Here is a 26,224-nt window from a genome sequence, read left to right as displayed (position 1 = left end):
AGAACAGGGTAGAAATGGTGTAGTGAATATTTAAAGAGGATGGATAAATTACTCAGTCAGACCATCATCAAACATGTGAATGATATGAATGATACACATTACCATTATGTAACAGTATAGGCTTTGAGCTATACGAAAGGTGGTATACTGCTTAAAGGTGCAGAAAGGGATTTTGCACAAAGATTGTTGGTATTTGAACTCAACTGCCAAACAAATACAACCTCCCCCTTCAGAAGCTCCGCCCCCCAGATTCACGGATAGATAACTACTGGCCGGCCGGCAGCCGCTATTCACATTACCTTTTAATATGTGGCCTATATCAGATTCCAGTGTGAACTGTTTGCGGTTTCGAACTGACCCGCATGCACAAAAGAACAATAACAATGACATCAGACGCAGCACGCTGATGCACTACAGTTAGGGAGGTTATGGAGGAAGTAAGCATTTTCACTTTTATTTCAAAATGTTTGTGTAATGGCAGCCATAACATTAATGAGCAGGTGCTGAGGAGGAGAAGAATGAAGAGAAAGAGAGCCAAATTGGCTATTTTGGCCTTTTGCTGGGTTATGGCTGCAAATTCACGACAGAGGTCTGTGTGGATGCAGAGACGAAGCCAGGAGTGGTGGGACTGCGTGACACAGTTTATTCTAAACTTTCGGATGTCGAGGGCATTCATCCGCTTCTTTAAATTTAGCTTTAAGGCTCTTCATCTTCCTTTGACACTGCAGCCACGTTCTCCTGTGTCCCCATTTTTCCATTTTGCTTGCTATTTTTTCAAAAACGGAGCAGTTACGGTATGATCCTTCTAGTTTTGATTGAATTGAAGTATCTCCCCATACACTAATTAGGTCTAACACCTCACTCTCCCTCCATTGACTTGCTCCATCACTGTTATCCATTTTGTAGGCCTAGTCAAGTTTTTCATCTCTGTCTGTGTCTAGGGCAAACTCCCACCGGCGCATAATTGTGACAAATGTCGATGTAGATTGACGTAAAAGTCGCATCAAATCCATCTTGGTTGTTCACACTGCGGCCACGTTGAACAAAATCATACCTGGGTCTGATTCAGGACCACATATGGAAGTGGTCTAAATCTGATTTGAAAAAATCTGATCTGGGCAAGATTTGAGTGTTCACACTACTTCTGAAGAAGTCTGACCTGGTCACTTGACCCCAAAGAAATCTGATTTGGGCCACTTTTGCCTGCAGTCTGAACGTAGCCTATGTGATCTTGGAAAATGTGATTCAGTGGCAGTTGAGCATCTTAATTTGAGGATGCATATGTGTGTTTTGTATTCCACAAGAAATCAGAAACAATGTAAATATGTTTCTCTCTTGAGTTTATAGCTTTATATAATGCAATTCTACTTTACTTTAGGAGCTTATTTACAAGTGCCCTGATTCGGGATCTTTAAGTCTCACTAATGGTGATAAATGTATTTGTCTATGTAAATTTAAAATTAACACATGCCATCACATTCTTGTTAGCATTCCTAAATCCTCTGTATGTTTGCAGTAGTGTTTAATATACAATATGTGCAGTATCTGCATTCAAGCATGCTGGGTGTTTGCACATGCATATGTTTGCACGTGTGGCTATGCCTGCGCACTCCCTCCTCCATGGTTATGGTACCTACCATTGAGTGGCTAGTCATTAAGTTTCCTGACTGACTAATTATTGGCCCAAGCTGCTCAATTAATGTGTAAATGTATGCGTACAGCCATGGGCCATTGTCAGCGCAGGTAGACAGGTGTGTGTGGGCCCGGGCTCTTTAACTAATTGGGTGCACTCCCGACATTTGGCAGGCTCTGATGAAACACACACACACACACACACACACACACACACACACACACACACACACACACACACACACACACACGTGCACTCTTAAGGGAGTGTACATTCAAGGGATCAGTTAATTAATCTTGTTAAAGATGAATCAACTTCATCTGAAATGAGTCTCTTGCTCTCTACAGCGAGACTCGTTTCAGATGAAGTGCCACTTTCTCTTGTTTCTCCCTAAGGCAACTAAAAGGCCTTATAATGTGTGAGCAGGGTTTTTTTGTCGCCAAATTTCTCAGTTAATTTTGTCTATCTAGTCTAAATTGTTGTTAGTTGGAGAGATTTTTCATGTCCACATGTGTGCTGAAACACAAATTCAAAGCCATAAACAAGCATGTTCGAGGACACATGCACCCACTCTTTTTATTTATTGCATTTCGCCTCCTAATTGGAGCGACACTTAATTGTCTCCACTGGCTGTTTCCCGGCTGAAAGCAGTTGGCACAGTAATCGTGTTGGCTAGGATGGTAGCCCCCGTAAGCAGCGCTGGCACTCATGTTGGTGCCCCGAGGCCATGTCTGAGACGTGATGGTGCCCCAGTCTATCCTCATCATGTCGGTTTAGAAGCAGAAAGACAGAGGGAGTGGAGGAAGAGGAGGAGAGAGTAGTGGTGAAGTCAGACACTGACAGATGCGACAGGGCGGAGAGCGGGAAGGAAAGGAATTGGTATTGTTCCTCTTCTGTCCCCCCAGCCCCTCAACTAATCAGCACAATTCCCTTCTAACTGTGTCCCACTCGCTTCCCAGGACACAGACGCACACACACAAACACACACACACACAGTATCTTCACTGCATACTCAGCCCTCCCGTGCAGTACACACATATGTACGCACAGTCATACACACGCAAACAGACTGCCTGCTGTGATTTCCATGACAACCATTCTCTCAAGCCACAGTGTGTGAGTGAAACTGATTCAATTCAATTTATTTATAGTATCAAATCACAACAAGAGTTATCTCGAGACACTTTACAGATAGAGTAGGTCTAGACCACACTCTGTAGTTTACAAAGCCCCAACTATTACAGTGATTGCCTCAAGAGCAAGCATTAGCAGTAGCTATTGCGACAGTGGCAAGGAAAAACTCCCTTTTAGGAAGAAACCTCGGACAGACCCAGACTCTTGGTAGGCGGTGTCTGACGGCACCGGTTGGGGGTGTGATGAACGGTGGCAATAATAGTCATGATAAAGATAGTGGAACATTGACCACAATGGTAGTCGTAGTAGTTGTCATGTCATAGTAGCATGTCATAGTAGCACAGCAAGGCGTTATGGGGTGTAGTGTGGCACAGCAGAGCATGGGTGGACGCGGCAGGACGCAGCAGGATGCAGCCAGGCACTGCAGGGAATCGCAGAGTGTAGCTTGGTGTAGTAGATCCACAGCGACAGCTGCACCCAAGACCCAGGTCTTGGTGCCACCCTATTCCAAGGCAATATTCTGGGTGGAGAAGAAACATAAGGACTCTGGGGAGTAAACTCTGCAGAGCTAGGTTAGTAACAAGCATTTCTGGGACTATGATGGACAGAAAGGAAACAAGTGAAAGAGAGAATAGAGAGCAGCTCATTGTGTCCTTGGAAGGAAGGAACTTCCCCAGCAGTCTAGAGTTATAATAGCATAACTAAGAAAGGCAGGCTAAAGAGAGGTGCCGGATCGGGCTGGAACTCTCCCCTGCCGGAACGGGCTGTACTCGCCTGCCTCCCTCTACTCTCACTATATTATTGTTTAAATGATAGATAAATCTGATGACAATGAAGAGAAGCAGGTGGGCCGGGTTAGGCGGACGCTGCAACTCCTCATTCCCTAACTTGACAACTACGGAGAGAAGCAGGTGGGCCAGGTTACGCGGACGCTGCAATTCCTCACTCCATAACGTGGCGACTATGAAGAGAAGCAGGTGGGCCGGGTTAGGCGGACGCTGCAATTCCTCACTCCATAACGTGGCGACTATGAAGAGAAGCAGGTGGGCCGGGTTAGGCGGACACTGCAACTCCTCACTCCCTAACTATAAGCTTTATCAAAGAGGATGGTTTTCAGTTTATTCTTAAATGTGGTGACGGTGTCTGCCCCCCGAACCAAAATTGGGAGCTGGTTCCACAGGAGAGGAGCCTGGTAGCTGAAGGCTTTGGCTCCCATTCTACTTTTAGAGACTAGGAACCACAAGTAGCTCTGAGTTCTGGGTGCGCAGTGCTCTAGTGGGACAATAAGGTACTAAGAGCTCCTCAAGATATGGTGGTGCTTGACCATTTAGAGCTTTGTAGGTCAGGAGAAGGATTTTAAATTCAATCCTGAATTTTACAAGAAGCCAATGCAAAGAAGCTAATACAGGAGAAATATGATCTCTTTTCTTAGTTCTTGTCAGAACGCGTGCTGCAGCATTCTGGATCAGCTGGAGAGTCTTAAGGGACTTATTTGAGCAACCTGATAGTAAAGAATTACAGTAGTCCAGCCTGGAAGTAACAAATGCATGGACTAGTTTTTCAGCATCGTTTTGAGACAGGATGTTCCTGATTTTGGCAATGTTACGAAGATGGAAAAAGGCTGTTCTTGAGGTTTGTTTTAAGTGGGCGTTAAAGGATAAATCCTGATCAAAAATAACTCCTAGATTTATGGCTGTAGTGCTGGAGGCCAGGGCAATACCATCTAGGGTAGCTATATCTTTAGATAATGAAATTCGAAGGTGCTTGAGTCCCAGCACGATAACTTCAGTTTTGTTTGAGTTTAACATCAGAAAATTGTGGGTCATCCAGGATTTAATATCTTTAATGCACGCTTGAAGTTTAGCTAACTGACCGCTTTCATCTGGCTTAATTGACAGGTATAATTGGGTGTCGTCTGCGTAACAGTGAAAGTTAATTGAGTGTTTCCTAATAATATTGCCTAGAGGAAGCATATATAAGGAGAATATAACTGGTCCAAGCACTGAGCCTTGAGGAACGCCATGGCTAACTTTGGCATATTTGGAGGGTTTGTCGTTAATATTAACAAATTGGGATCGCTCAGAGAAGTAGGACTTAAACCAGCTTAGTGCGATTCCTTTAATACCAACTAAATGTTCCAGTCTCTGTAACAGGATGGTATGGTCAATAGTGTCGAATGCAGCACTAAGATCTAATAAGACAAGTATGGAAACAAGTCCTTTGTCAGCAGCAGTTAGAAGGTCGTTAGTGATTTTCACCAGTGCCGTCTCTGTGCTATGATGCATTCTAAATCCTGACTGAAAGTCTTCAAATAGACTATTTCTATGTAGAAGGTCACATAACTGATTAGCGACTACTTTCTCAAGGATCTTGGAGAGAAAGGGAAGATTAGATATAGGTCTATAGTTGGCTAAGACCTCGGGATCGAGGGTGGGTTTTTTCAGAATAGGTTTTATCACAGCTACTTTAAATGACTGCGGTACATAACCTGTTAATATAGACATATTGATCGTGTCTAATAATGTGGTGTTTACCACGGGTAGTACTTCTTTAAGTAGCCTCGTTGGAATGGGGTCTAGGAGACAGATAGTTGGCTTAGCTGAAGAGACCTTTAACATTAATTGTTGAAGGTCTATAGGAAAAAAGCAGTCTAAGTATGTATCGGGTCCTGTCGTTCTCTCCAGCCCCCCTGCGCCCAATAGTGAGCCATTAGAAGCTGTGGGCAAAAGGTGATGAATTTTATCTCTAATTGTTATAATTTTATCATTAAAGAAGGTCATGAAATCATCACTGCTCAGAGCTATAGGAATAGATGGCTCAATAGAGCTGTGACTATCTGTCAGACTGGCTACAGTGCTGAAAAGAAACCTTGGGTTGTTCTTATTGTCTTCTATTAGTGTTGAGTAATAGTCTGATCTGGCATTTCTGAGGGCCCTCCTATAATTTTTCAGACTATCTTGCCAATCTACACGAGATTCTTCCAGTTTGGTGGAGCGCCATTTACTTTCAAGTTTTCGTGAGATTTGTTTTAATTTGCGAGTTTGGGAGTTATACCAAGGTGCTAGTTTCCTTCGCATCACCATCTTCTTTTTGATAGGAGCAACCGAGTCTAAAGTAGTCCGTAAGCAGGCCGTAGCAGCGTCTACAAAGTTATCAATTTGGGATACCAGTAGTATGTTTAAGTTTCTCTCATCTTTCCTTTTGATGCCGCTGTCTGTTTGCTGTTCTGACAAAGGCGTATGATTAGCACCGTTGTCTGTGCTCAAAGGCAGCAGCAAAATAGCTATGCAAACACACACAACACACACACACACACACACACACACACACACACACACACACACACACACACACACACACACACGCGCGCGCAATACACTCATAGGTGAAGTTTCCATACATGAAGATGCATGTACATATAGAAACACACACGCATGCACAGACATACTGTATATACCCACTCACTGTCTGTATGTTTCAGTTAAGGAGATGTAAGTGAAGAAAATGTTACTTTGATCTTAGGAATTAATCTCTCCCCATCCGCACTCTCTCTATCACACACTCTCTATCTCTCTCAGTGCGTCTCTGATGTGCAAAGTGTAGAACTCCATCTCTCTTTGTATTCCATTCCGGCTCTCTTTCCTCAATATCATCAAACTAAAATGCCATTAATGAATCAAAAGAGGAAAGAAAAATTGTGTTTTTCACAGAGCCCCCAGGGACCTCAGCAGTCATTAATTTTATGTTTATTATTTATTTCTGTGTCAAATTTAAGAGAAAGTAAACCTAATGTTTTAAAAGTTTGTTTTTTTTATTCTAAGAATGAGCATGAAATGAAAATGTGTTAATTAATTACAAAGTAGATTAGAGGGGATACAACAGGTTATCTTTTTAAAGTTTTGAATGGATCGAGTAATCATGTAATTATTCAGGATCAAAACTGCTGTCATTTCTTTTTTTTAATATGCTGCAAATCAGCCTGGTTAATTGTCATTGATAAATTACAGACATTATGCTAGACTTGCATTATATTTGTTTTTTTTTCTTCTTTCTTGAAAACAGGCAAATATTGAAATGTGGATGTTACTTAGTACAACAAGGGGGCTAAAAATCAGGTAATTAGTAGTGGGTTCTTAAAATGCAGACAATGAATACTAACTAAGGTTTTGGGGGAAGGATACTGGATAGTAGGATACTGTCACGGATACAAATGACGACTTTGGATAAAGTGACTTTGGTGTCTGAATTGATCTGCCTTGCCGTAGTGACCTGATCATGACTGCTGACCTTCTGGCAGAGGAGACAAACAGAAAAAAAATTCTGACATTCTTTTACAATGGAACAGCATTAGCTTTGTTGACAAAAGCTGATATGACTTGACATGAGTACTAACTACTGATATGGACTTATTATTTATATTATTGGATTAGCTCAGGCTGCGACTCCTTTTGGTTGGAGCCCTTGCAGGCAGTTGGCAGCTTGTCAGAACAAAATGAACAGCAGCAAATAGGGTCAACTAACAAAACACTTCAATCCAAAAATAAACATATTTTTTTCTATCTGCCATAATCAACTAATTATAACAATGAAATATATAAAGAAAAAAAAAAGACATAATTTTTGTGTCTCTGCTCAGGTGTACTTAAAGAAATAGTTTGGGAAACATTTGATACTTAAAAACATAAGTTATATAAGACATTGATACCACTCTCATGTCTGTACACTAAATATAATGCTACAGCCAGCAACCAGTTAGCTTAGCTTAGCACAAAGAATGAAAACAGGGTGAAACCGCTAGCCTGGCTCTGTCTGATGGTAATGGAATAAACAAAACAAAAAAAATGATTCAACAAACAAAATATAAGTTGTTAATTAGTGAGCTTTAGAATATGCTGGTAGGTGGGTTTTGTTAATGTCAGACAGAGCCAGGTTAGTTGTTTCCCCTTGTTTAGAGTCTTTGTGCTAAGCTAATCATCTGCAGCTTCATATTTACCGCACCGATATGAGAGTGGTATTGATATTCTCATCTGACTCTCGGCAAAAAAAGTTGCTATTATAACGTTGTCTAATAGGTCACAGCTTGGGGTATGTATATGTACTGTGTGTAAATAATACACTAAATATGTGTGTCCCCGTTTGTTGCTGTTCACTTTTGTCTGATAAGCTGCCAGCAGGCTCTCAGAACTCTGACAATGGGCTAGCTGCCTGAACTAATGCCTGTGCATCCGTATCACCAGGGACTAATTTACACCACCTTATGTAAACCTGCAATAACAGATTTGTTGGCCACCGGGGAGGAGCTAAAATAAGCTGTGGACACAACACTGACATATTATCACAGTTTAAGCTGATATGGCACACTTGTCAGCAAACAGTTGCCTATATTTTCACAAAGCAACATTAGCATTCATATGGAGTCTCGGGCTACATGACAAATGCAAGTCCAATATTCATAGTATACATAGTTATTTTATCCATTGTTATAAAAAAAAAAAAAGATAAAAATATGATTTAAATGCTTTAAGTACCATCATACTGTAAATCTGTCCATTCCACTAACTATAACCGATTATCCTTTAGAGGGTAGTGGAAGGCGGGCTACACCCTGGACAGGTCGCCAGTCAATCACAAGGCATGATTTTACTAGTTTTACTAAAGTACTTTCCAAAGTCTCACACATATAACTTATTGAATTGAATTTGAATCCATGATACAGTAACTGTTATCATAGTTGATTTAGCTCAAAGGTTATTGGGTCTGCAGCTCTCTTTTTGTTTGCCAGTCTCCTTATAACCCGCTTGCCTGTGTTTCAAGGCTGTATTGTGTATTCCTACAGATCTGATTCACTTACTGTGTAATCCTCCATTCTTGCCTCATTGCCTTATGCGCACACTTCTTTGACAGTACGTCAAAAAATCCTCAGACCCTCACAGTCTTTTAGGATGTGAAAAGTCTATTCTTTTCACATTGGCTGTCCAAACCTCCTCCCTTCTGCTAGCCTGCATCTGCTGCATGTTTTTGTCTAGGGGCATTATTGTATAATTGATTTATTTTTTATTTTTATTTCACCTTTATTTTTCAGAGGCAAATAATTAAGAACAGGGTCTTATTTACAATGGTGGCCTGACAAGTGACAAAGCCACTTAGGGGAAGGGAAGGAGGGCTAGAAAATAAAATACATTAGACATACATACAGTTTAAAATGACATAAATGAAATCATTTAAAATACATTACAGACAGCAGTCAACACATGAATGGGTGAATATCCATGCATTCTAGCATGCCAGCCTGTGATAGGACCAGCTGAATGCTAATATGATGGATGCTGTTTAGCCCAGTGGTGTCCAGACTGGGTCAGGCCGGGCCGTGTCAGTGGAAAGGCCACTGCATGATTCACAGCCGCTGCCTCACACACACCCAGCAATGATGAATCAGAGGGAAACGGAGAAAAAGATTCAGACAGAGGAGGGAAATAATGATGGATCAGAGACCTAGAGAGAGAGAGAGATTCAGAGATGATATTGAAACGGAAAAAGAGAACAACAGGCCACTTACCATTCCGATGCATCATCCTATCTCCCTCTCTCAGCAGCCCAACACACTACTCAGCCACAGACACACACAGAGACCCCTAAAAAGGGAGGTATTAATGAGCCCAATTGAAATGCTGAGATGTAGGTGGTGGGGAGATGATATGGGAGGAAAGGGAGGGAGGGTGTAAGAGGTGAAGCCAGGGATAGTTGTTGTGCCTTCATTTTGAATGATTAGTCATAACAGGAGGGCGTCCAAATGTCACCACTGTCAAGATTGGAGGGTCCGTGTGTATAGTGTGTGTTTGGCTTTTATGTTTATGAAAACAATATACCTAGACTCATTTATGTATGGTTTTTCACAGACAAAGAGGTGACAACTATTACTTATACTGCATGTGTGCATACATGCCTGTTAATGTAATTCCTGCTCTGCTGCATCCTTGATGTTCAGTGTGAAGATAGTAATTATTATGCTGAGTGGCAGTGCTCGCATTAATGCCCAGATCAGGGTTATGACACACACACACACACACACACACACACACACACACACACAGTTGAGTGTGTGCGTGTGCATCGGAAGTCATCATCTAAGATCATCAAAAGTTATAGCTGATTCATGCTACAAGCCCCTTTCTCCCCCCTGTCAATGTCATGGATCATTTGCTGTGACACTGTGTTTTGGTGCTGTTTGGCCTTGCAGTGCACCGTCTATCTAATATGGATGAACTGAGCAGAGCAGAGCAGGCTGTGTAGTTGCACTCTGTCAGCCTCCAGTCTGCAGCTGCACAACCTCCGAATCCCACACGTTAACCCTGACCTAGCGCTTACTTTCCTTTCCCGAGGCATGTTATTCATTTAATTTTGTTTCATCTTTTATATTGTTCTGTGCTTTTTGTCTCCTGTGATTCCCTGAAAATGTTGTTGACGGTTTGATTTGATCTCGTCTGAGATGTTAAGTTTGACAAACGCATCCCATTTATTCTCTGAGTTATGGATTTTTTCTTCCCAAATGTGGTCTGCTTTGGACAGATTTGGTTTGATGCAAAGTTACGTGGGTAAGAGTTCTTTGTAATAAATGTAAGAGCCACATACTCTGACCCATGTGCAATGCAAAAACATATGACTGTTATTCAGATCATTCTGTATGCCTCCAGTACTTTTGTACAATATTACTTATTATTTACTCTTCTTTCTCAACCTTCTTCGCTGTTCTTGCGTACCATATGCATGGCCATATAGTCCTCCAAACACAATCAGCTCTTTCCCATATCTCCCTCTTGGTCTCTATATCAATCTCCTAGTTTCTCACTCACACTTTGTATGCACCAATTGAGCAGAAAATTACAGAATTCCACCATTTCTGGACACAATGTTAATAGGGGTGGAGCATATATGCACACACGCACACAGAGAGACAGAACATGTGCCTTGGTATACAGTCCACATACACCCATGGTGGTCGTTTTTTACATGAGGTATTATAAGCCTAAAGAACTGTAAATATTTGAAGTGTGTGATTTTATAAGAGTTTATGTGCTTATGCATGTCCACACCTGTGTGCCTGTCCCCTCCTGTCACTGTAACGAATCCCACTCCACCTGCTGTATATTTTTAAATATTAAGGCTGTAGTTTCAAAGTATGCAAAACCATAGTGAGAAGATAAGCCTCAGCCCTTGCGCACATCCAATAATCACTATGAAAGAAGACAAAAGATCTGCACAGATGGATGGCATGCCATTTTGTCGTTACTACAATGTTTGTTTCATATGACAGCAATACAAACAGAAACATAAGTGGGAGTGTTGTTGGTTGACAGAACGATGTGTTTTCGCTGATCGTTGCCATTGTGCCCCTGTGGTGCACAAACACACACTCACATATCACATATTGACAAATAGGCGGATGGGCTGTCAGTGTCCAAAAGTTGAAAAGTGAAATAGAACTTCTGGAGTCGTCCCACCAGGGATTGTGTGGGGGAAAAAAATGATGGAGCTTATGGCCAAGGTGAAGGCCTAGTGGAGAAGAGAAGCCGCACAGGGAAGCTGAGAGAGATTTGTTTGATGAAAGTGAATGAGCCTGGACTGCAGGGAGAGGGTTACACAAGAAGGGAGAGAGAGCAGAGTCTCTTTCCAAGTAGATAAATAATAAATGTGATGGAGTTGAGGAAGCTATCTTATGGCCACACTCTAATGCAACAGGTCAGGGGGTCATTGCCGTGATAGCCAAGCCCCAGCTATAATTCCACTTGTTTTGGCAGCTTTTATCATCCCCCTCGGCTCCTTTGCGGAAACTTTATTTATGCTCCGTTTTTTAACTCGGAGCCAGGAGAGGAGAGCACAGCACTTTGTCATCTCAGTGGGATGGTTGATGATTCAGAAAACACCAGACAGGAGGCAGTGCTATAAAGTCAACAAGAAAAGAGGGGATGTGCAGGGGGAGACAGACGAGAGGAGAAATAAAGAGAAAAGGGCCTGAGGACAGTTGAAATGATGGGAGTGGGCAGTGCAGAGCCACATGAGAAGGAGGGAGAAAGACGTTACAATCTGAGATGAAGTGGGGGCACTCATGCACCATTATCTTTGTTGGCAAGCTCTCTGCTGCTCTGTAGCACCTGGCAAAGGCTTTGTTTTACCTGCTGTGATTCAGCCTGAGCATATGTGTGAGTGTGTGCATCCATGCCTAAACATCCTCCCACATCTAAGAGAGGAAACAGTGTGCGTAATTAAAGTTTTACATTTAAGGCATTCAACTGAGCTTAAGTAATTGCATGTGTTTGTGTGTTTAGCAATGTGTTTCTGTGTGTTATAGCACACATATTACATTATGTATCTTCCCTTCTCCTTGGCCTTTGTCCCACCTTGAACATTTATCAGTCCCTATTGCATGCATGATTAAGGAGGTTGGACTCTTGGCAAAAATGGGTTTAATATTAAAATATACTGTAAAGGCTGCTTATGCATGTGCGCTTAATATTAATGTATGGCACTGTGGCGTCATGTCAAGCAGGTACAGTCGTGAAAAAATTAGGACACCCATGCTAAAGTTGACTAAAAAGAGGAATAAAAAATCATCTTTAGGAAATTGATCTTAATGCCTTAATTAAGAAAATGAGGAAAAATCCAATCTTTAAGAACACCAATTTTCTTTGTGAATGAATAATGTATCGTAAATAAATAAATGTTCTTCCTTAAAATACAGGGGGCATAAGTAAGTACACCCCTATGTTAAATTCCCATAGAGGCAGGCAGATTTTTATTTTTAAAGGCCAGTTATTTCATGGATCCAGGATACTATGCATCCTGATAAAGTTCCCTTGGCCTTTGGAATTAAAATAGCCCCACGTCATCACATACCCTTCACCATACCTAGAGATTGGCATGGGGTACTTTCCATAAAATCATCTCTCAATGCAAATCAAACCAGCTATTAGGCTAACTGAAATAGAACCATGCTAATCTCTAGGTATGGTGAAGGGTATGTGATGATGTGGGGCTATTTTAATTATGCCCCCTGTATTTTAAGGAAGAACATTTATTTATTTACGATACATTATTCATTCACAAAGAAAATGGGTGTCCTTAAAGATTGGATTTTTCCTCATTTTTTTAATCAAAGCATTACGATCAATTTCCTAAAGATGATTTTTTTATTCCTCTTTTTAGTCAAATTTAGCATGGGTGTCCTAATTTGTTCACATGACTGTATGTGTCAAGATGTTTTCAAGCTACAAGCTCATTCTTTCCTCCTGACCTTGATCTGCTGTCTTTCTAACCACTCCCCTTCTGTGTTATGTCTATTTTCTAAAGCTCACCCTGTCTCTCATCTTCCTCTTCTTCCTCTCCTGAGGAGTGTACCATTATGTATACTCAGGTGTCGTGTTATACAACGTGCATCTGTACTCCCAGACTACAGGGAGAGCGAGCAAGAAAAGGCATAACAAATAGAGAGAGAGGTTAGAGAAGCTGTATTTGTTTGTCATTGCACTCATCTTGTCATGTCATACTTTGAATGCACAAGGGTGTGTGCACGCATGCATTTGTTTGTTCTCTACAGGCGTGCGTGTCTTTATCTTTGCTCTTATGTTTCCTCTGCATGTTTTATGTGTTTCACTTTCAAGCCGTAATAAACCCCCCAACCCCCCACAGGCCCTGAGGCTTTGCCCTTTTGGTGTTTGCTTCTCTTTGCTCTCATTTTGTTGGAAACCTGCACTCTCTTATGATCCCCGCTCACTTTCCCAGCATCGCTCATTCTCTCCCTCGCTCTCCCCACCTCTCTCTCTCCTTGTGAAGTGTGCGACCTCTGCAACTTTATTCTGCCCGTCGCTGGGGACATTAGCCAGAGCGGGTCAATGAATATTGATGAGCTCATTCAGAGCGCACTCAGTAAAGGCCAGACACAGAGATCTGTGGATCCCACGGCTCCACCGGCACTCCCAGTCCGATACACTGACAGGCCCACATCTTGTGTTTTCCCCTCTCCCTTCCCTATCTCTCCCTCTCAGGTCAAGGACTGAGATAATTGCCACGTCACAGAGAAGATTATCAGGCAGATTTGTTGATGGGGGCAAAAGTTCCCCTGTGTTTTATTAACAGCTCATACAAATTCAGGAAGAAAGAATGCATCTTTGACTTTACTCAGAAAGGCTAACAATCTCATCAGCTACATTACCTGGCCAAATATCCACCTTTGAACAAGTCCCTGGTCGTTGGGGCAAAAAATAATTTAGAATCCAGGATTTAAAAAAACATTTCTCAGTCCCAGTCACAAAATTTTAACATCAAGTAATTTACAGCACGTCATGACAGTCTTTACAGTAAAACCTCCAGAAAACAGTTACCTGAAGAAAGAATGATGGCCATTTTAATTTAGCAATCTGACACCATTAAAAGATGAAGTTGACCCCGGAGCTTTTTCCATGCCATGATATTTAATGAAACTTGCTATCCTCCATTTATCCTGCTCATTTGATAGAAAGGTGGGATTGATGGCGCCATCATGATTGGCAGTGGTAATAGGATGTGACGATTGAGAGAGCTGTCATGACAGACAGTGATGGTAGCACCGATCATTAACCTGTCTACCATAGTGTTACGCACAGAGGTGAAGATTTGTTCACCGCATACTTTAACAAGTCAGTCACAGGGTCAGCTATGAAGACATGACGTGTGTCGTGTGGTCTGCATGTGTGGGGCGTGATATGATTACTGGTGTTTGTTTAGAGCTGTACTGACCGTGTGTGTGTGTGTGTGTGTGTGTGTGTGTGTGTGTGTGTGTGTGTGTGGGTGTGTGTGTGTGTGTGTGTGTGTGTGTGTGTATGTGTGTGTGTGTGTGTGTGTGTGTGTGTGTGGGTGTGGTGCCTGTTGACTTCTGCCTGCAAAGTGGTAATACAAGTGTCCCTTTCCATTACTTCGATGTTTCATATCAATTCCATTCCATTACTGGGTTGTTTTGAAGCAATCAATACTGCATTGAACACTCCTATAGGCTTCCAAGTTTCATCTCCAGTAAATGTACTTGCAGTTAAATTGAAAAGGTTTGCCTTATATAACACGTTAATACAGTTGTATAATGTGAGGTCAAAGGTCGGGGTTTTAAGCCGTGGCTAGTGGCGTGGCTTAAAGACGGTTGGTCGGTTGGTCAGTCTACCATTTTGGTCCAGACTGAAATATCTCAACAACCACTGGGATAAATTGCCTTTACTGTGTTACAGATATCCATGGTTCCCAGAGGAGGGATTTTAAGGTCTAACCATGCTGTTGACACTTTTGTTTTTTATTGAAATGTTTCGACAACTATAGGATGGATTGGACATTTGACATTCATGGTTCCCAGACAATGTACCCTAATGACTTTGGTGATCTCCTGACTGTTCTTCTAAAGTGCCACTATGAGCCTGATATTTGTGGTTTTGACTGAAATGTCTCGACAACTATTATGTTGGCATTAAATTTGGGACGGATATCCATGGTACCCAGAGAATGAAGCCTATTGACTTTGGCAATCCATTGATTAAAAAAATGTGTCTAATACTTTGGTTTAAATATCTACAAAACCAATGACATTCCCATCAGCCTCAGCTGTTTAGAGCTAATTATTGATTCATTATTGACCAGCAATGATGCATCAGCAGTACTGTCAATGCCAAAGTGGCTTGAAAGTTTAATTAATTGTATATTATGTATTATGTAATTGTATTGTATGTATGAAATGTGTATGTTCATACATATTTCAGCCTATAGCCATTCTAGATCTGACCAATATATTAATCAGTGTGATCCATTGGCAAATCCAGCCAATGTTTTGTTAAGGCAGATAGAGAGGCTGAGCTGTGACTGTGTAATCCTTTTCTAAAATTAAGTTGAGAGTTACTAATGAGAGTTACTGATGTTAAAAGTTCAAGTGATGATTAATAAACTTTGAACAGACTTCGACTTAGTGCTTGACCAGCAGCACTGATTGTTGTCTGTTGTTGTGCTGTGAGTTATTCCTGAGACATCCCCTTCTGATTGTAAGTGATTGAGCTGTTTATTTTTTAACATTTCCCTAGAAATAATCAAATGTATTGTCTTGATTAATTATAGCAAAGCGTAAATACGATGTATAAGCCTGCTCAAACAATCACTGTAATCTTCTGAGCTTCAATAGAGTCTGACTGGTTCTCATCTCGACTGTAATTCATTAAGTCACTAGATGACTGTAAACATAAACAATCGCCTCACACATTGAATATATAGCTTTTGGTGGTTGAAGTAGTCCATGTCTGTTTCACTGAGGGTTTAATGTCTTCTAATGTTAGCAGATGCGGTCAACCATTTAGTAGAGCTTAGCGCCGCCCATGATGATTGTGATTGGTTTAAAGAAATGCCAATAAACCAGAGCACATTTTTCTCCCATCCCAGAATGTTGTGGGGTCTAGCCAGACCCTCCTCCACTCTGCAGTGTGTGGATGGTCTGGCAAAGCGAGACTAATCATTTAGTGGAGTTGGGCCACATCCACTATTAACAACTGTGGGAAACCCTGGATCAAAGGGCCATTTACTTATTCTGCCGGGGTATTCAGAAATCATTTTAAAGTAAGTTTTAAATATGGGCTCTATGGCTTTGGGACACGCACCGCCCCTTCAAAACCTCATGCCAGCAACAAGCATTCCAAGATAACTGTGTTGAATTGATTGAACACTTGAGGTTTATGTAACACCTCAACCTCATCGATCTTGGTTGAAACAGCATGAAAATGTCAACAATTAGCACTCATAATCCAACCAGTATGTGATTTAAATCCTGCTGGAAAGGTTTGTACCTCTTTTAGTTGCAACTAATGATACTAAACTAATATCTAATAAACATGAGGTTGAAAGTTGCCTTTGAGTTGCCAAAATTAGGCTGGAATATTGTTTTCATTCGCATGTAAAATTGTCTGATTTGGGGAAATTGAAAAAATATATTTCAACCATGATTTTATAACAAAGCAAATTGTCTTAATTTAAGTTATTTCAAGTCCTTATTTAGTTTACCCACTATTGCTAAATGCAAAATGCTCATCCTGTGTCGCAGAATATCTTGTGTGGAGAAACCTACTTTACCAGCCACTGGGTGTTTAACAGCAAATATAACTGCTGGTAATAAGTTGCATCACTAATGTTATATATTAGTCAGTGATGAAATGTTTCAAAACAGATTACAATTCAATTTAATATTCAATTATTATGCATTGATGCATGTAGTTTATTTTACATCTCTCATAACAAATTGGCCATTATCGGCATTTGTTTTGACTCAACCTCAGACACTGAACCCACGTTTGTCTAATCAGTTCTGGAGGAGGGGTCTTGTTACATGTGGGGGTGAAATCTTTCAAGCAGGCCCCTAATTTACACATACTGACTGACACTTTGATCCCAGTTTTCTCATTTAATATCTTGATTGCATAATGCTACAGTTTCTCATGGTGCAGAACAAACTGGTGTTTGGACGAAATTAACTCTAAGGGCTGCCAATACACACATAATACTTGTGTTATATATGTGAGTATGAGTAAAATTGCAAATCAAGACTTTTTAATGGACATTTTAAAAGGCACATGCAGTACATTAGCAGCCATTTAAATTTCAAAATCACGCTAAAGCAGTACATTTCTGTCAGGCTTACAGGCTTGACTGCCATAAACCACAATAGGCTGTTTGCTATGACACAACAACAAAGGACAAACGGCCAGTTCATCAAGCCGTTTGAAACCCACTGTACTCCAACATAGTTTCATTCATCAGGCCGTTTGAAACCCACTGTACTCCAACATAGTTTCATTCACCAAGCCTTTCAGCACCACAGACAGCGCTCATTTACCAACAAGTGACAGTGCTTTATAATGAGGTAAGAACACCAGTGGTATGTTGCTAAAATGGAGTACAATGTCAGTCAGCACCTTTCACCAGGGTGGTAATTAGTCAGCGCAGTTCTGCAGGGGCTTGACCTTGAACATTTGTATTCTATTCTGTAACCCACATAGTAGCCTTTCAGGTAGGTGTTGACATTTAACTGGAATCCCTTATGAAATGTCCAAAATGGACAAAAAAATATCTTCTTTCTTTTGCAACTCACCTTCAAAAATAGCATGAAATAGGTTAATGACAATGGAGCAAAGGCTCAAGCACCATATAAACCCTACATATGTATGTTAGCTCTTAGCTGTTGTTGGCAAACATGCTTATTTTCTACAAATAAAAATACCTCAAAGCCTGGTTAGGGGCTCAAATCACTGGATGCACACCCTCAATGTTCACTAGGGAAGATTCAGTGTATAGCAGGGCATTCTTCATGCACATGTGTGTCTAAAATGATCTACAGTAAATGTGACCTGTGTGTTGAAAGCGGTTCAAATGTAAAAGACTACAGTGGAGCGCTTGGATGTTAGAGTTATTTATTTCGTGAGATTTTATCCTTTGAGGAAAGACGATGACATATGGAGGAAATTATTATTTTTACAGGAGTTTATTGTAGCTTTGTTTCAGTGGTATTCAGCTGATTGTGTTTGATTGTGTGTGCACACCTGTGCGTCTGGATGGTTCTTATTATTTGTGTGTGTGTGTGTGCTTCCTTTAAATGGAGTGAAAGAAGTCAGCATGCAGTAATTCTCAGGAGGAATAGATGACTCCACTTTCATCTGTCTAGCCCTCTCTATCTCTCGCACAAACACACACACACTATTGCAGTCTTTTATACTTCATCTCCATTTTTATCCTTTGGTGAACTGTGTATGTTTTCACCCACGTGGCTTCTGACAGCTTTCTGCTCTGCCTATTGATTTGCCCCAAAGCATCTCCCATCTCTCTCTGTCTCTCTTACACACACGCACGCACGCAGGCACGCACACAGGCACACACACACACACACACACACACACACACACACACACCCCTACCTCTCACCTCTCACCTCTCTCTTTTTTTCTCCCGTGTTATTATCATATGCTGACTGCATTGCTGTTTTTAATCAGTGGAGAGATACCCTGTCTGACTACACAAGCTTTTTTGGACAAAATACATCACACTCTGTCCAATAGTAATGTGCATAGACTGTGTTTCTGTACACTGTTCATACAACTTTAGAAATTATGACATTTTAGTCCATCTTCTCAGTTTAGGGTGAATTAATGTAATTTTCATAAATAACGTGTGTGTGTGTGTGCGCGCGTGCGCATGCCAATGTCAATTGAAAGCACCCCATATTGCAATAAAGGGTCTTTTAATTTCATAACGCTCACCAGTTTGTGAACAAATCACAGCACTTGGGCAAATGCAATATCTATTTTATGGTATCACTTTACACACATGCACCAAGGTACACACAAGCCTCCGCATCCACTTATGTTTCTTTTTCCTGTGTTGAAAAGTAAAAGGTTGTCAAAGTAATAATGCAGCTGGTGGTAACTACCAATTGTCAAGATTCATTTACTTCAGCCTCACTGTCTGCTTACTTTATTTCCATGTTTTCTCCTCTCTTTCCGTGTCCCTGTGTATCATTTTGCTAAAAGCATGGATACTTCCAGTCACAGTGGGTGAGCATGTAGCATGTGATCGGCATAATTCATTTATAGTATGGAATTTATAGTAATTTTTGAAACGATGATGCCCAACAGACGTAGATGATAGCAGGCTTCTCATTTCTAGCCGGCAAGCATCAATTCTACTGGCTGATATGACAACTACCCTTAAAGGAGATGTTAACAGTTGTAGCTACAGTACTGTAGCCAGCTGAAACAACTAACGTTAGCTCAATGGATGAGACTGTCCTCCCGGGAAAACTCCCCCATAAGTCATTTATTCAAGCAGCAATTACGACCCATATTAACATTTATAGTGGTATCGCCCTCTAGAGGCCGTTATAATTATCACAGGAGCGAAGCAGGAAGTAAAGTGAGGAAGTATAAGGAGGCAGGTAGGGGTGGTGGATGGGTCAGACAAACACAGAACTAGGGGTGGGGGGTAGATGCACTGTTTCTGTGCTGCGTTTACAATTTGTATGTGCTGTCTTTGTTCCTTGTCTTGTTGTGCTTGTCAACATTGTACAAAAAAACACCAACAACAAAATATACGTTTGAAAATAAAATAAAAAAACACAGAACTTTCACCCAGGACACCAAACAAACAGAACTGTGTCAAGTAACATAAGAAATGTACAGATTTTTACCCTAATCGCAATCTTTTTCTAAACTTAATTGAGTAGTTTTTGTGCCTAAACATAACCAAACTGTGTATTAAACCGTGACCGGTTTAGATATGAGGATGGAAAACGGTCCTGTGTGTCATATTTTCTGCCACCGCTAGGGGCGCTTATTTATGAAACGCTCGTAAAGGTCGTACTAGAGGGTAGGAGTACTCGACCTAAATGGTCGTATGCTTTGGAGTACTTGTTGCAAATGGACACAGTGGATGTGGTAGCAGCATTAGTTGTGAACTGGTACTTTTTCAATGTAACATAAACAAACTAATGCAGCTAGTTAATTATATGCTTCTTGGCCTTGAATGTAACACTCAGTTATAGCTAGTGAGTGGGACGTGCTAACGGTTGCAGCTTTCAGAGTAAATAAACTGTTTGATCCATTCCTTACACTTTAGCTCTTGTGTTTTTGTTTTTTAGAAAGACAAAAACAAAAGCTTTGGCATGTTGAGAAATCTAAAGTTTGACAGGCCTATGAGATTAACCTATGATTGGAAAGTTGCTATTGGGGAGTGGTGATGGGTCAAGAAAGACAAATAAAAAGTATATAGTCTTTGTTCACAAATATACGGTGCAATTAGTATTTATACTGCTGTCTAACTGATCTTGGGATGGACAGGTAGATAGGGATGAGAGGAACTGAGTTTGCAAGTGTTTGAAAGCCTGACAGATGCAAAAGGAAAGAATATATGATGACTGATTGACTGTGAGAACGTGTGTCAGATCTCATTTGCCAGCCCTTCTCTGCTGAGTGTTATGGTATTGGCTGACAGTCTCGTTCCTCTCTCCCTCTCTCCCTCTCTCCCTCCCTCCCTCCCTCCCTCCCTCCTCTCTCTGCCCTTCTGCCCTCCTGCACTCTTTTCTTTGTACAACACCACAGAGGAAATGTTGATTTTATTCACGAGGCATAATTAATTACCATCCTTCCTTGTTAAGAAAATAGAAGCCTCACAGTCACATAGTAATTGGCAGTATTTTAATTTGCAATCTACTGTAGGTGAGTTTTGATTTGTGTGTGTGTGTGCGCGCAAGCGGGTGAGAGGATGTAGGTGTGTATTTTTATGTGAAAAGAGTCCATATTTGTACAGAAGATGTGTCTGAATGAAATTTGTGCTTTGCAGGAGAAGATGAATAAATGTGGCCATAAAACTTTATAAAATCCTTTAATAGCTAGAGAGTGTTCAGTATTCATAACACAGTAAGACAATAATAATGATGAACGGGCTTTGGGTTGCAGTTTACATTCAGTGATGGATTTGAGAGCTTTAGATTGCAGTGAGGGCTTTTTACAGGTAGTTAAGATTCCATTTCTGTTTCCCAAATGACCTCCATTTCCAGAGGGTCCTGAGATTCAGCTTTAATCATTCATTGCTCCATTCCCCATCATAAGGAGCTTCACTACATCATAAGGCACTTCACTACACCACCGTGCGTGGATCTGCTGTGCTGCTAGTTATTTGCTTGTAAATTATAGGTTTAACACCACTAATGTCTAAGAATCAATAGATCAGAGTATCAGTACTTTATTAAGGAAAGCAGCCAATGTGAGCACTGCTTATAGTTACTAGTCATCCATTGCACCTAGCTTCGGTCTGTTGTAACACATGATAGAATTTTTTATATATATATATATAAATATATATATATAAATAAAATTACAAGAGCAGGTGGATTATATGAAGCCCCACTACTGACAACCGGAAGCAAAAGATTGTCGGACCAGTTAATGGATAACACTGCTGGTTAAATACTGCAAGTAAAATGGAGTATAAAAAAATATAAAGCCTTTTAACATCCAAGCAGTTGATAAAAAACAGAAGCTTTTTATTGTTACCAGCCAGGACAGTGATCCTGGTCTTCCTTTAGCAACTAAAGCCTTTTAGCTTGCTGGCTAAAATTCTTTAGCTACTTTAGAATCTGGGAATCTTTGATATGGCTGTCAGAAGATCCCTGTCCATCAAATGGATAAGATAGTTGGGACACATACATCAGCTATCGTCTGAATCTATGGTCAGTGGACTTTTTGTAGCTAATTAAAATAACCAAAATAATTGCCTTTATATATCAGCCTCATCAACATTTAAGCCGTTACATCCAGTAGTTGCCAGTGAACTAGCAATGTAGAGCTTTATTTGCTTTTGACTGCACAATGACCTACACAGCATAAAAGATCTCACCTGCGGCACTCCACTGTGGCTTTTCAACAAATATCTCTTAGGTATATGTTCTGTTTAAAGGGTTTGTAATTCAGGGGTATACCACAGTTTTGTCGATGCAACATGCAGTGGGGCATGCGGTCCCTGCAGCCAATCCACTGAACTTTGGCATTTACATTTAGTCAGCATTGCCTGCTGCTGTCAAACCATTTATAACAGCATTACTAATTTGTTGAAGAACAAAGAACTGTTTTATTATCATTTTCATGGCAATATAGCAACATGTATGAGAATTATTGTGATGGTATATGGCATCTTAATGCAGCTATTTATCCTCCCTAAGAAAAAAATGTATTTTACTGCCTCCAAAATGCATTTTATTAAAATATTTGAATTGGACAGTTAAATTGACTAACCCAAATATGAGTACTTCGGAGTAAGATCTTCAGCAGTGCTCATAGAAGTGCACAGATGGTTTCTATACTAACCTGGCTTTATTACAAAACTGTCTTAATAAAAGTTTGACGAAGAGGTATGTGTTTACAGGTTCATTCACAGACAGTTCCTTGTCTTAAAATGTGTACAGACATTTATACTGGTGAAATATCGGCAGGCTTTACATAGATATCCAGTCTTATAAATATGATCCTGCCACTGAGGCTGAAACTACGTAGAGTCTGGCTGCAAGTGATGTATGTATGTGTTATGTTCTTGTGTGTGTGTGTGTGTGTAAGTGTAAGTGTAAAAATGTATGCGTGCATGTGTGACGGAGCCTGTCTTTGCCGCAGCCATGCTTTGGCAGGTTGTAGTTTTCCCCTCAGAAATCAGCGGTTCTCTGAACTGTTAAATCACACTAGAAGCCAACCTTTGAGAAGAAAATAATTACTTTCCCTCCGCCTCCTCCTCTCATTTTTTTACACATTAACCCTCTCTCATTCCTTTTCATTCTTACACTCTGCCTCTCTATCTCTCTCTTTCTCATAATACTATAGAATATGTTTGGCCACAGGGGACATTTTTTTAAACTAACGGTGAAATGTGCCATACACATGAAGCCTTGTTCCTTCCTTTCAATGCTCTTGTTTGAATGTTTGCTTTGATGCTCATCTAGATTGAGTGTTTGTGATTGCGTAGTTCAGTTCATTCGGGTCCCGTTTTGGCAGAAATGCCTTGCCCACAAACTACTGCAATCATTAGGTTGTCAAGTTTTGCCATCACAAACGAGAGCTTAATTTGAAATCAATGAAAGCTGCTCTCCTGTTTCTGCTACATTTGTGTTGGATAGTGTCTAGTGGAAGTGTCCAAGAATAAATAAATTACTGAAATCCACTTGATGCTCGCATTTATTATCATATTTATCCACAAGATTGCATATGTTGCAGAATTTGAAAGCAGATGGTTACTCGAGTTACTGAACACTTTTCATTCACCTAATTGTGCTCAATGACCTGGTAATATCTCACAATCAAGATCCTGACAGCAGGCCTTTGCTTTTTGTCCTCAAATGGATTTTGCCTTCCTCACCTGCCGGCTTTCTTTCCACCCTTCCTCTCAGGTTGAGATTGAAGATGTGGAGAATGAGGAGAAAAGATACGCCCTCTTCCTGGAGTTGCTGGAAGCTGCGCAACAGTGGGAGGACTTTCAGCTGCTCATGCTCCTCCTACAAGCGTGGCCACCCATGATGAAAGAGGAAGTGTAAGACAGATGTCTATCTTTTTTTTCTCATTGATCCTTGATTCTTTCAGGGTAAAAGCAATGGTTTGATATTTGGGAAATTTGATAATTCATGTCGATAAATATGAAGCTACAGCCAGCAGCTGGTTAGCTTAGCTTAGCACAAAGACTGGAAACAAGTGAAGTTGCCAGCACCTCTAAAGTTCACTAAATAACAATACATTTCTCATTTGTTTAATCCGTATAAAAAGTGAAAAGTAAAAATGACTAGTTGTTGAGCTAGACTACCTCTTACTTTTGAGCCTGCCTACAGTAGCTGTTTCCCCCCATTTTCAGTTGTTATGCTAAGCTAAGCTAACCAGCTGCTGGCTGTAGCCTTTTATTTAACGTATAGACTAGTGTTGTTTTTGGCGGCCTGTTTCAATTTAAGTTTTAGTCTAGTCTTTGTGTCAAGCTGTCATTTTAGTTTTTATTAGTTTTAGTCACATTCATATTTTTTAGTCTAGTTAAGTTTCAGTCGACTAAAAGTCTGAGCATTTTAGTCTTATTTTAGTCAGAATTATCCATGACTATTTTAGTCTAGTTTTAGTCGACGAAAATTGTATTTTAGTCTCTTTTTAGTAATGCAATTCTATTTAAGTACCTAGTAGTATAGACAAAACCAAAATGTTGGCCAACAAGGGATGCTTAGTACACATGGAGTCAGTCAGGTAGGAACTAAGAACCCACACACTCTCTCACACAAAGTACACACACACACACACACACACACACACACACACACACACACACACACACACACGTTTGTCTCAGTCGTTTTCAGCTCCAGTGGCTGACGTTAAAACGAGACACATTAACCACAGCCCCATGAATTGTCATTAGCTTTCTAAAATAGAAAGTAACGTTACGTTAATGTCTTGACTTACCTCAATTTCATTATGGAATGGCTTAATTGTTAATTGTCTCGTGATTTTTGTGGCCGCATTTCTCCCCATCTTTTTCCACAACACATTCCGTTTTCTTTTCCACTTCTATGTAATGAAAGTTTTTCCAAATGAAAAAATTAATTTTGTTTGTTGTCGTTTACGCTCGTCTCACTCTCTAACTCACCGCTGCATCTTCTTAATTAAATAATGACACGACAGGGCTTGAGGAAGTAATGTCGTCTGTGCAGTGCGACCCAAGTGCGACCTGATGCAGCCCCTGAAGTGAGACACAGGGAACAGAAATACTGCAAAATAATAATAATAATAATAATAATAATAACGCGACTAAACGAGACAAAATAACAACATTTTGTCTCGTCTCATTTTGGTCAATGAAAATGAAGAGACATTTTAGCATAGTTTTTATTTTGTAAACCACATTTCCACAAGTCTCGTTTTTTTATTCGTCAACAATATTGCATTATACATTTAATTATAGTCATCGTCACATGACCAGCATTTACGTTGCGTCTTGTCTCGTTTTCGTCATGTGATAAAGGTTCGTTGACGACGATATTTAGTCATAATTTTCGATGACAAAAACACTAGTATGGACATGAGAGTGGTATTGATCTTCTCAACTAAGTCTTGGCAAAGAAGCGAATAAGCATATTTTCCAAAATGTCAAAACTATTCCTGTAAGCGCCTCCAGTACAGTTATTACTTATTTAGGCTCATTAGTAACTATATAATTCTGACATTCATGAATACAGGAAAAAAGACAAAAATCACAAATATATATTCTATAATAGGCAGGTTTTTGGAGATAGAAAATGCAAATAACTTGTAATTTCAGATTGTGTGCAGAATACCAAGTGATTTACTGTCTTTCTATCCTTTTTCACCCCACTTAATTATCTCTTTTTTTATCCTCTCTCTAAATGAATTGGTACCTTCTCAGCATCTTCAATTAAAAAAAATGTCAAATTACAGTAGTGCTATTTTACCAGTTGCTTAGTGATTGTGAGTGTGTTTTGGTTATTAAAAGAAACTTTGAACAGTTTATACTGTAGCCTGTTTGTTAACAAAATCACGGACACATGAAGATATTGACATTTTAATGGGCGACTTCTGTGCAATGTGTTTTTGTATTTTGTAATGTGTTGTATTTTACCGAGAGCGAATAGTGCCTGTTATTCCTCAATTCCACATCGACGAGTTGGGAATGAAAACAGGCATCTGTACAAAGCTTCAGGCTCTGGGCTTCTTGCACCAGCTGGCATCTTATGAGCCTCAGCAAGTGCTGGCTGTATTATTGATAAGTGCCTAATGATGTGATTGCTCTTCTCCTTTACCTTTGTTCTTGATTAAAAGTGAGTGGTACTCTAAGGCCCGCCGAGACAATGCAGGGTTATGCTGTCGGGAATTTATCCTTCCAGCTCAATCA

The 26,224-nt window shown here is 40.4% G+C and overlaps 1 protein-coding gene across 1 annotated transcript in view; it reads left to right on the top strand.

The window, feature by feature from the left end:
* The window catches only part of nbas (NBAS subunit of NRZ tethering complex), a 173,039-nt gene that overhangs the window by 126,182 nt on the left and 20,633 nt on the right, over window positions 1-26,224 (top strand). Inside the window, exon 50 of the mRNA XM_078275300.1 lies at window positions 23,733-23,872. Within this exon, the coding sequence (XP_078131426.1) occupies window positions 23,733-23,872 (140 nt within the window). The remainder of the gene's footprint in view (window positions 1-23,732; window positions 23,873-26,224) is intronic.

The sequence above is a fragment of the Sander vitreus genome, chromosome 18 (genome assembly GCF_031162955.1).
Source record: "Sander vitreus isolate 19-12246 chromosome 18, sanVit1, whole genome shotgun sequence".
NCBI classification, from domain to species: Eukaryota; Metazoa; Chordata; class Actinopteri; order Perciformes; family Percidae; genus Sander; species Sander vitreus.
The sequence above is the reverse complement of the archived record's forward strand: the minus strand, read 5'-3'. Positions and strand labels throughout refer to the sequence as shown.